General features: G+C 32.1%; 1 protein-coding gene across 1 annotated transcript; it reads left to right on the forward strand.

The window, feature by feature from the left end:
* The first annotated feature begins 1,691 nt into the window (after window positions 1–1,691).
* On the forward strand, window positions 1,692–3,368 carry LOC134257063 (uncharacterized). The gene is made up of 2 exons (XM_062739712.1): window positions 1,692–2,503; window positions 2,878–3,368. Exons 1-2 carry the CDS (start codon window positions 1,780–1,782, stop codon window positions 3,270–3,272), a joined length of 1,119 nt encoding a protein of 372 aa, XP_062595696.1. The 5' UTR covers window positions 1,692–1,779; the 3' UTR covers window positions 3,273–3,368.
* Window positions 3,369–12,926: the final 9,558 nt, after the last annotated feature.

The raw sequence follows: 12,926 nt of genomic DNA on the forward strand, positions 1-12,926 counted from the left end.
CATTTTATCCAAAAAAATGATTTTAGAATAAAACTTATTTTACATATACGTAGTGTAAAAGGCTTTGTGCTACGTACATGTATCCATCTGAAACTTGTAATTCTATCTCATGCTGCTGAACATATTAGTATCTAAGGCTAGATTTCAACAAAGCTTAAGGACAGATGATACAAACAAATTTTATCGTTGGAAGAGACTTAATATCATGTCACAAGTGTAGAAAAGTGGATATAATTCTTGGAATTTTTCTCCTAAGAATTGCAAAATGAAATATACTTGGTAAATATTGGTAATATTTCAATAAAATTATAAAAATGGATAAAACACACTCAGTAAAGGTCTACAGATGAAAATAAATTTCAGAATATGTTAGCTTGGTGCTAAAAGTATAATATAAACTTTAGAAAAATAAACCAAGAAAGGTGAATTTTATGAGGAAAAGCAAAATGGTTTATACCAATTTTGCTTTTTCTAATAAAAATTCACCTGGCTTGGTATAATTTTTAAAAGTTTATATAACATTTTTAGCACCAAGCTAGCATATTCTGAAATTTGTATTCACATGTAAACCTTTACTGAGTCTGATTTGTCTATATTTTAGTGTGATTTGTCTATATTTGTTTCTTTATTGAAATATTAGTAAAATTTTACAAGTCTTTTTCATTTTCCAGTTCTTAGGAGAAAAAATTCTAAGAATCATCCACTTTTCTAAACTTGTGACATGATACTAAGTCTCTTCCAAAGATAAAATTTGTTTGTATCAATTGTCCTTAAACATAAATGAAATGCATGAAATGAAAATTGTTGCACAGAGATTCCAATTTCAAGCCTCCTTTTGAGAATTTTAAAATTACCATGATAAGTAATGATTTTTTGAGTTCCTAGCCGAGGCGCGGATATACCCTTCACCCCCAATCCAGATGAAGTCAGTTCCAATTTAAGCATGAAGGTATTTGTATTTTTTTCTAGGCAGGTCTCAAACAAAAGTGAAACACAGGTTTTAAACACAGGTTTTAATTTGCCGCTACCTGCAGAGGAGTAAAATAAAGATGGGGTGGGTATGTTGCACAACCAGAATTCCTTGAAGTCCAAAAAAACTTTTTTGAGGAAACCGCCAGTATGCACAACTATCAGCATAACTGATTTTCTGCGAAATAGTGTAGTCAAGATTTTCTAGATAAGATTTAATATGTAGATTTCTACGAAAATCGAACACTAAAGGCCAAAACGGACTATCTATTTTACGTGATTACGTATCTAAAAAATATTAAGTAATTTATAATCAAACACGTGTTACCTGTCCTTGTACCACAGACCAACTTTATAAAGATTTCAATTTCTTTGATCTATAGATATAGATATTTATTCAGTGTCAAGTGTAGAAACTATTCAATGCGTTATTTAGTCTCATGTTCAGCAAATTTTCATTATTTCCACGAAATGTAGCAACAAATCATTTATATCTTGTTTGTTCTTTTCTTAAATTAAGATTATACTTGATAGATACCAAAATATGTCCTTTCAAGTTTCTTTGTTGAACGAAGATTTTAAACTTATGTACATATTAAACGTGCATTTCTTAAAGAAGAAATGTTATATAAAAAGCCACATCACAGATTTATAATATCCCAGATTTCGTACATTCTTATCTTTTTCCCTTGGATTATCAGAGGAGTATATATAATCGAAGTCGCTAGATGAAACAAAAAATACACAGGAAATCAGGAGAGGTGCAACATACTGCTGTAAAGAAATACAAGACCACGTAAAGGTTTCAAAATGCGAGCTGAAAATCCTTTTTACATTATAATTTTACTGTTTTTGTTTAACACTGGAGATGGCTCTGCATTGTTAATGCAGGGAACTTCTAATGGAAGCGACACAATCCATGGGCCAGGTGGACACAATGCCGATGTGGAGGAAATCAAGCGAATGGTTCTGAACTTAACTACTGAGGTTGATAATCTAAAGAGACAATCCGATCAAGAAAGAATTACCATACAGGTACTTAATCATAATCTAACCGTTCTTAGTGACGAAAAAAAGTTGCTACAAAACAGAGTATTCTTTTTGGAAGCGGAACTGAATAAACTAAATGCGTCAAAGCCTCCTTTCAATGATGAATTAATGGCGTATTTAAGTCGCACAGAACAAATTGTTCAAACTTTGGCGACAAATGAGGAATACGACAAAAATCTAACTCTGCGACTGAATGAGGCGGAAAACAAAAATGCGATTTATGACAGGCAGAACAAGAACTTAACTCAACGACTTAATGAAATTCATGATGCTTTGACTGCAAACGAAGCGTATGACAAAAATTTAACTCAACAGCTCACTGATTCAATAAAAAACTTACACGATATAAAGGTTCAGATGCGATACACAAGCTTGTCTCTAATGGACATACATTCTAAGACGGACAAACTCGATACAACTTTAACCAGAAACTTAAGTTTCAAATTTGAGGATCAAATTCGAGATGTTTATGGACAAATAACCAGTATGTATTCTAGCATAACTATTTCTTAAGTATACAAGTACTTTTTTTTTAAATCATAGTAAGGTTCTAGTAGTTTCAGACACGTTCGAATTCAGTATACATGTACATGTATGTAAAAAAATGGTTGTAATTTACATATTGTCTAAATGATTTATTTAGTTTAATTAAAAAAAACACATTATATATTCTTAAACACAGGTAGACAAACTTTATCTTATTACCAGAAATTATTGACAAAACAGTGTAATATAGAATCTAGCTACCCAAGAAATTATCGAAAGTTATCAAATTTACCTAATGATCAATGCTGATTTTAAAATATATAACATACAAAAATTACATGTTTTACAAATCTAGTGAACCTCAAATTGTAGACATCACCCAAAAAGTAGCCTTTACAGCCGGTGTGAGTTCAGGCAGCCGCTCCTGGAGCAGCGGTACACTGGTGTTTGATAGGATCGTGTACAACATAGGAGGAGGGTACGACTCAAGTACTGGTGTCTTCACATCCCCTGTAGACGGACACTTTGTTTTCTTCGTGAACGTTCAAGGTAGTTCTTATGATGTAAAGACATATTTAGTGCTAAATGGCTCGGCTAAAGTCACAACACTTGTATATTATATTAGTGAAAGGTACGAGGCAGGACCAAACTTAGCGGTGTTAAGGCTTATTAAAGGGGATCGAGTTTGGGTCAAACATTACACTGGAACTGGTTATTATACAACAGGTGATGCTCCTGTCACCACGTTCTCGGGATTCCTAATATGATTCATTGAAAAATGTACTTGTACTTTTTGTAAGTTATAGTTTTAATTTATAGTTCATGTCTAACCTTGATGGTAATGTAAATTGTTTTTGAGAAAAAAAAAAGTGAAGAAAGAGGGCGCTTTTGATTGCCATTCGACAGGAATCTGGGCGTAACTGAAAAGTAAAAATTTTACCGACAGGTAACATGAAATTTTAACGTTTTTTTAATTTATCGGGTTCCTGTGTAACAAGAAAGAAAAATATTTCCCCGAAATTGGGCTTTGATTTGCTAAAAAATAACTTGAAAATTGGCCAGATCAGACATTTGGTACAAAATGGTACATTTTTAAACACGTTTTTCGAAAATTTCTATATCTGGGTCTTCTCTCTATGATTTTTAAACGTTATACATGTATTTGTGTGTATTTTAATTAAAAAAAAACGAGTACACATTTTTAAAAAATAGAGAGAAGACCCAGAGACCACGAAAAATGGACTTTTATCCAAAAAATCCAAATGTGTGAATGTGCTTCTTTGTCCTTTTAAAATCATCTGTATATGGGTAGCAGTGATAGCTCTGTAAGTGGCGCTACCTGTTCAGTGCCCTCGAAGCGACAAGTTTTTGGTTCGAGCCTTGCATGGGGCGTTTATTTTTTTTCATGCAAACAACCATTTATTTTGTCAGTTTCATTTTACTAGTATGTACTGATGTATTAAAATTTTGAATTAGATAAATTTTGGTTCAGTTTGGTTCTCCAGCGACATCAATTACAATTTCCTATTCTATAATGTACACGTACGTGAATCATCCATCATTGCCTTATAGCATACAGCTATGCATTTATTATGTCAATTTATCATAACGTGATGTGAACATATCTTTACGTTATGTCAATTTTTTATGAGATGATGTAAAGATATCTTAACATCATGTCAATGCTGCATTACATGAAGTAAATGCATCCTTTCATTATGTCATCACTTCATAACTTGAAGTAAAAAATTAATTATGTGAAGTGATAATATGTTTACATTGTGTTAAAACTTTATTACGTGAAATGAATGTTTCTTTACATCATTTCATTTCTTTAATATGTGAGGTCAAAATTGCATTACGTCAAGTAAATTGTGTTTTATAATTAAACTTATCATTACATGAAGTCAAAAATCCATTCCTTTTCGAGAGTGTATATTTCTATGATATCAAAGCATTATTACATGATATGAATTTATCTTTATTTTACGCCGAGAGCATCATGATGTGAGGTGAACACATCTTACCTTCATGTCAGTGCTTTATTACGTGGTGTAAAAAGTGTATAACATAATGTGAACATATCTTTATATTATATCAACACTTTATTACATTATGTCAAAACTCCATACCGTGATGTGGATATATTATAACGTTATGTCAACTCTGTCTTATGTGATCTAAAAATAGCTTTATATTGTGTTAACTCTTTATCATGGTGATTCCAAAAGTGCATTACCCGATGTAAAAATACATTTACATTATCTCAAAGCTGTATATCTAGTATACAATGAATGTTGACGACCGTGTTTTAAAGACTGTTAAGAGGGGGGGGGGGTTCCTGATTGATTAGGAAGAATAACAGCCCCCCCCCCCTCTTTTCCCAGACATAACTTTACTATAGAAAAAGTAATGTTCATTGAAATTACAGCCCTACCCCTACTTTTTGTTGAAGAATAGTCCACTGAGGGCAATGAAGTATATCTGAAAAAAAAAAATTACGACTGATCGAAGTTTGACCCCTCCCCCTCCCCGAAATAAAATTTTCGGGCTTGGACAATTTTTGGGGGCTTGTCAAGTTTCTTCGGGAAAATTAATATTTTTTTTCTGGTTGACCTCCCCTTTCAAAAAAGATGCTACGTCACTGGAATTAGAAATTTTTTCAACCATTCTTGGGCCAGAATTCTATTACAAAAATCTACCAGTCCCTCATCTAAATCAATTGAATATGCCTTAGTAAGCATGGATGGCGGATATGGGAATCTTGAACAAGGTAGGGGGGCGGTATATGGTTGGCATAGACGTCGGAACAAGGGTGGGGGGGGGGGCTGATGGGGGCTTAGCCCCACACACACACTTTTTCCTCATGCAGATAGACTTAGTATAGACATTGAACATCGCTGCGTAGGTTAAGCCCCCCCCCCACCACCACTTTCCACAGACACGTTGTAGTTTAGCTAAAAATACTGTGGAAAGTGATGTTGTTTGAAAAAGCAATTGCTAGTGAAGTTCGAACCTAACCCCCCTTCTTCCTTTTGCTTGTCAGGTTTTTTATGAAGGTATAAAAAAATTCTTACACTTAGCCCCCCCCCCAAACACTTTCAGTTTGCCTCCGACGCCAATGTTTGGAGACCAAGGAAGAAAGCAGAGAAACTCTCAGGCTTTATAGTTTTATAGAAAAAAAGTTTTCAACTTAATTCATCTAAACTTAATGTGAAACTAATGCAATGTCCTACAAAGTAAAACCAATAAATTTATTAATTTTATGTATATTTTGGACACTTAAGATGGTACGGCGGGATTTCTGCCCCCCCCCCAACCCAACCCACCAGTGCACGTGTGTTATACGATGTGTTTACACTTTTAAAAAAAAGGAAAGTTAAAGACTGATGAAAATCTTATGACAATGTTCTTAGCAAGATCAGAAGTTTAAGACTTTTATCAAAACAAAACAAAAAAAAATTAAAAAGAAAAAGAAAAAAAATTGCTGCACGACTCATAATATTTGATTTACTTAATTATCAGATTAAAGTAAACACCATTGAATTTCGACGTGAATTTAATTCACAGTCGCAGTGTTAAGGCTTTGCACGTTTCAAGATTGTCAATCATTTGTCGCTTAAAGTTTTTGTTAAAGATGTCATTCCAAAATCGCTGAGAATTTCTTCTACGACAGTTTTCTCTCCCGCCAATTTTAGTGCTTTCGGAACGCAAAAAATACGTTATGTTCATATAAAGGCCGAGGATACACGTGTTCGCATAACGTAATAGTGAATCGACATAATGTAGAAGAGTGCGCACAGTATGACATGAGCTTTTCACATAATATCATAAAGAATTGACATAATGTAATGAAAGGTTGACACAATGTAATTGTTGTTTAATTTTAAATGTCATGAACAGTAAACATAACGAAATGCAAGTTGACAAAATATAATTGTAGTATGTGTAAATGTCACAAAGTGTTGCAATAATGTAAAGGAAAGTTGCCACGATGCAAGGGTAGTGTGGGTTAATGTCATAAATAGTTGACATAATGTAATGGAAGGCTGACATAATACAATAGTAGTGTGGGTTAATGTCGTAAAGAGTTGATGTATTGTAAAGGAAGGTTGACACAATGCAATAGTAGTGTGGGTTAATGTCATAAAGAGTTGACATAATATAATGGAAGGTTGAAATAATGCAATAGTATTGTAGGTTAATGTCATAAAGAGTGGACATAATGTAATGGAAGGTTGACATAACATAATGCAATAATAGTGTGGGTTAATGTCATAAAGAGGTGACATAATGTAATGGAAGGTTGACACAATGCAATAGTAGTGTGAATAAATGTCATAAAGTGTTGACATAATGCAGTGGAAGGTTGACGCAATGCAATGTTGTGTTCTGCTATAAGGCAGTGACGGCGTTCCATATGCATCCATGCATTAAATATTTAGGTGTTTTACATGTATTTTTGTGAAACATTACTATGTTATAGTACCCCCCCATGAAAATCAGACATAAATGCTACAATCTCACAAAGTCTTTCAAACTACATGAAAAAAAACCTAAGGACGTGTTTGTAAAATCTGATCAACTCTGTTCAGCCAACCAAATCATGGACATTTAAATCATAAATGTTTCGTACAAATGATTCCTGCAGATCATAGGCAAAATGCGCCCATTTTCTTACGGCATAAAATTGAGGAAAAAAATTATACTTTATATCATATAATTTTATATTATTATATATAAACTTATTCTTATCTCTTGACTTAATACATGTACCTATTTTGTATCCTTTGATTGTTTTTTATAATCAGATTCTTCAGATTCCTCTCAGTTTCAATCATAAAATGTAATAAATAAAATATAAATTATATGAGTTTATATAAATTTACAAAAAGAAAACAGCTTACTCTTAGAGGTTTCAAATGAGAAATTAATATATTTTATATATGCCACTAAGGAAGCATCAAAATAACTATCTCCAGCCTTTTTTTTCCTCACAAATTTTGGTTTGTAACTCTCTACATGTGAAATTTCAGACAGATAAAGCCGAGAGCTACAGATGCACGCGTAAAAATTGTAAAAACCTTCAATTTACGCCGCAGATTTTATGTTGCTCCTTTTAGATACTATATCATTTCTTGTAGTTTATGTTTTGTTTCGCTCTTAGAATTGTATCCGATAATTAATCATACATTTTGATCCAATTATTGATACTTTATTTACCTTTCAATGGCCCAAAACAGTCCTCTATAGGTTAGGAATGTCGGTTTTAAAGATTCCGATTTCTATGTCTACATACACAAACGGCCCTTCTTGAACCATTGAAAGGTAAATAAAACATTTAGAAATAGGATTTAAATGAATGGTTAATTATCGGATATCATTTATAAAGCTGGGAAAAGCATAAAATATAAGTTAAATACCTGAAGTGAGCAACAAAATCTCGTCTGCGTAAATCGAAGGTTTTCACAACGCATGAACCTGTAGCTCTCTGCTTTATCTGTCCAAATTTTCTCAAACAGATAGCTACAGTTCTGCAGCTAGTTTATAACCAATTCGTGATGAACCTCTTCCAGAGATTTTAAACTGAATATGATATCACTCACCAGTATTTGTTTACTACAGTCATTAGTAGCATCTAAGGCATCATAACTAATATGCATCACCTGATTCTTAATCATAACAAATTTTTGTGATCATGCAAATGCACAAGAATTTTTTTTAAGCATATTTATTTTACCTTTGTATTAGTCAACCTTAAATTTTGCTGTAACCATTCTACTTCTTCTTTCTTTCTTTTAAATATAAATACATGATTGTATATAAATATGTATGTCCGTCATCACCGATCAAACCATTTTGATTTCTGGTTTTGCCTAACATGTTTTTCTTGTATCTATTCACCAACATATCAAAGTCATCAACACCATCCATTTTCCTTTTCTTGGGTTTCACAGTTTTGACCTGAAGTAAAGAGGAGGCATGTTCTAGTGCAAATAAATAACAACTTTTCTTTCTAGCATCAAGTATCTATGGCTAGTAGAATTAAGACTTTTTACCTCAAACCATAGACTTATTCTTTTAATTTATGCATCACAAATCAAACAATATTTGGAAAAATTACCACCAGTTTTGTAATTGTCTTTTGCACAGCTTGACTCAAATATAAAACGATAAAAAGCTTAACTGCAAAAGTCATTATTATAATGGGTGGTTTCTCTGAAGAGGGAGAAACAAAAGTTACACTTTATTCATCAAGATTTTAAACTTTTTTGAACTGCATACATAAGTATTTTTAGTATACACACCTTTTCACTATATACTAAAGAGGAGAGGGAAAAACAAAAGTTACACTTTATTCATCAAGATTTTAATTTGAACTTTTTAAAAAATTTTAAGTCTTCATACTTAAGTATTTGCTGTATACAAACCTTTTCTGGTTTCCTCAGGTTTTTGAGTACATTCTTTTTTTAGACTTTTTATTAGTAGCTGTCACAGCTGGCCGAGGTTTGTGTCTGACTTTAGCCCCCCAGTGAGAGGGGAGTCCTTTAGGTAAGTTTTTACCGGCAGCTGGGAGACTCCCTTTAAACTTGTCCACCATTTTGGGGCCCTGGGATTTCTGCTGCTTTTTTGACTTCTTTTTCTCTGTGCTCTCATTCAAAGAATCCTTTGAATTTGCCTTTTTAAGAGCTTCAAGGCGCCCCTAATAACATATGTACACTTTGATTATTTGTATTTTACAGGTTTTTGATACAAATTGCAATTCAACAAATTTTGAAGAAAAAAAAAACCTTGTTTCTTCATATTGCATTTCACAGGAAATAAACCTCATATTATATCTCACAGAAATTAAACAAAGCAAGCTTAAAAACCTGTTGCACACATTTTTCCTTCTTATTAAGAATCTGTTTCTGAAACTAAGAATCATGCATGTAATTGCAAAGGCACAGTATAGCAACCCATGGTCCAACATAAGGAGGTGAGCAAACATATAATAAGTGATATGTTCTGATTAATACCTTTTTGATTTGATTTTGTCATTAAGTTTATTCATTACCATGATAAGCAAAAAGCTATTTTGATCTTGGATTCTTGCTATTTAATCAATTTTTACCTTCACAATTTGTCTTTCAAAACGCTGTTCAAACAATTCAAAGATTATATGAGTTTTCCAAAAGTTAAACTTCAAGATTATTAATTTCGGGGAAAATCACCCCTTTCCGCGTCTTTTTATGCACTCTCTAGAGAATTTGAAACAATTCTATTCTATAGAGATCAAGATATCAAAAAAATTGTCAAAATGAGGAAAATTTGTCAAAAGTGTCCAACCGTGTATCTGAAAATTGGATAGCAGATTTTGATTTGTCTCCGTTTGATTCACTGCGGAAATACGATATCCTATTTTGAGGTTGCATTCCATTGCTTACGAAAACATTGACAATTCAAACTGTACAAACTCTGCTGTATACTTTCATACCGTATAAGTGGAAATTTTAGCGAGACTCAAATTTAGCAATTTGTCTTTAAAACTGGTAATTTGTTTTTAGCGAGATGTTATTTTTAGCGATTTTAAAATGCACATTAAAGAAACAATTACAAATAAAACACAATTAATTTTTAGCGATATTTAATTTTAGCGATCTCGATATCCTCGCTAATAATGCCAAAATTAAAACCTGGCTAAAAATTCTACTTATACGGTAGTTTTTATTTATGGCTAGTCCACGAAATTCTCTATAACCCAAAATATAAATATTGGAGAAAATTTAGAGACCCCTCCATCCCTCAATAAATATGTAATTTAGAATACTAGTATCCAATTATGATTGTTATTTAAACAGCATCATACATGTATGACCCGTTAAGCTCATGAAATTATACATTGTTCATTCACTATTAAGTTATGTATCTACAGTGTATTATTTTTTGTCCAAAATGATTGATAGCTTAATTTTCTAGTGGTACAGTTGTAATAAGTGCTACTGATTAAAAACAGCTTGAAAAAAGTGTCAAGTGGAGATTTTCCTTCAAAAATAATCAGTCTTAAGAATTTAAATACATTTTTAAAAAAATTTCAATTATTGAAAAACATATACAAGGAAGTAAAATTCATTTTATTAATTAAATAGTAAGGTTTTAAAATAAAAAAAATATTCTGATGACTAATCTATCCTATTCTCGCATCATTTCTCCAGTACCTCTTCTGAGGGAATTATATTTCATAAATAAGTTCCTGAGAGTTCCCGTCTGTGTTCATGTTCTAATCTTTCAGTCAAGATCAATGTTCCTGAGTAACATTACTATATGCATATTATTTCGCGTTCTAATGCAAAAGTTAAGCGTTTATTTGCGAAAGTTTCGCATAATAACGCGAAATTTTTTTTTTACCTACGAAAATGAGCTCTTTGGGTTTTCGTAACAATATGTTATCAATTATGTAACTCTTTTGTCTCTTTAAGCTGTTTTTAAATAGATTGTTTTCGACTGATACACTCTCTTATTATGAATCAGTCGAAAACGAAATAGTATTCATTAACACATGAAAATGGAAAGGGGGGGGGGGGTCCATAACCCAAGTGCCTGTAATTAAAATGCTTACAAAATGTCTGTGAATTCAGACAGTATAGTGTGTATTTATCTTCAAGTTCATTTCATAATAAAATTTATCCATTAACATGCGCAGAGCTAGGGGGGGGGGGTCGGGGGTGCCTGCCCCCCCCCCCCCCCCCCCCCCCCCCCTGGAATTTGCAAGGTTATTAAATTTATATACTAAAGCAAGAAAAAGTTACCAGGGACCCCCTTATTAATGCAAAATTGTGTTAAATTTGTATGAAATGTCAAAGGTTTGAAGCAATAGAAGTCATCAACCCCACCCACCCCCACAAAAAAGGATTTTGAAGTTTGGACGAGTTTACGTTTTTTTTTTTACTTGTCAAGAATTTTCTGGGTTTGGATTTTTTTAATTGGGGTGGATCCCCCTTGGAAAAGAATTCTGGATCCCCGCCTGATTAACGAGGCTAGGGTGTGGTAGCCATTTTCAGACTATTTTTATCTCCTTTAAAAGGAGAGCTCCATATGAAGATATAGAAAGTGATCAAATTTTAAAACTAAAATGTATGAATTTTTTCTTTGTGAAATGATAGTAGACAGCTTAAGTTACCGTATCTAAAAAAATAAGTTAAATCTCTTGGTTAATTTGTGATTAATTTGTTGACCCCCAGCCTCCTTAAATAGATGGAAAATTATCAAATTCTACATAAAATTTCGGGAAATGCGAATTTAAAGCACCATCTTGCATTTTCTATATTTGAAAATGTATCAAAAAGTTTATTTTAGAATAAACATTATAATACACATATGCGTCGTGTAAAAGGCTTTGTGCAACATGTATCGATGTGACACTTGTAAATTTATTTCATACCTAGATTTCAAGAAATTCAATTTCTCTTCAATGGGTAAAAATGTCATATTTACGCTTTTTCTTCAAAGACGTCATCAAACCTTAAAATATAAATGAAATGCATGAAATAAAAATTGTTTCAAAAAAGATTCCAATTTCAAGCCTCCTTTTGAGAACTTTTAAATTACCAGGCCTGGGATAAGAAATGAATCTTTAGAGTTCCTGGCTAAGGCACGGGTATATCCTTCAGCCCCAACCCAGATGAAGTCCGTGTTTTTTTTTAAAAGACGCATAGCTTAATTTTGAAAACAGGCAATACAATTCTACGGAAGTACATAAACTGAAGCCTAGCTATTTAGGACCTATCAAAAATATTTTTAAAAGGTCCTAAATTGGCTTGAATTTCTTTGAATTCGATTTAACAATTTTAATCAGTGACAACAACTTTGTTGAATTCATTACAACGAATTCCAAAAAAAAATGTTATAACGAATTAAATTCGTTTAATCGAATTTAAAATTTGTTATTATAAATTAAATTCGTTTAAGAGATCATCAAAAATTTGTTATAATAAATCAAATTCGTTTAAACAAATTCTAAAGTTTGTTTTAAGGAATTAAATTTGTTAAATGAAATTCAACAATCAGGCCTTATAGAAAAATATCTATGAATTCGATATATCGATTTTTCGAATTCGTTTTGACGAATTCAATTCGTCATAAAAAATAAAAGAATTCGTTTAAACGACCTCAATTCTTAATAGTTCTAGATAATAGTTCTAAAATTCGTGAAATTAAACGAGTTTAATTTGTATTAAAAAATTTTGAATTCGTTATATAACGAATTCAACAACTTTGGTTTATAACATAACAGATTAAATTCATATTTACGAATTCGGAGAAATAGTTTCAATGAATTAAATTTGTTATAACGAATTCTACAATTCGTTATATCGAATTCAAAAATATTTTTGATATAGGTCCTAAATATGCTTCCGTATGTTTTAAAATTACAAAATTTT

The sequence above is a fragment of the Saccostrea cucullata genome, unplaced genomic scaffold (assembly GCF_032062105.1).
Source record: "Saccostrea cucullata isolate Sc308-1 unplaced genomic scaffold, CSIRO_AGI_Scuc_v1 ctg821, whole genome shotgun sequence".
Lineage (NCBI taxonomy): Eukaryota > Metazoa > Mollusca > Bivalvia > Ostreida > Ostreidae > Saccostrea > Saccostrea cuccullata.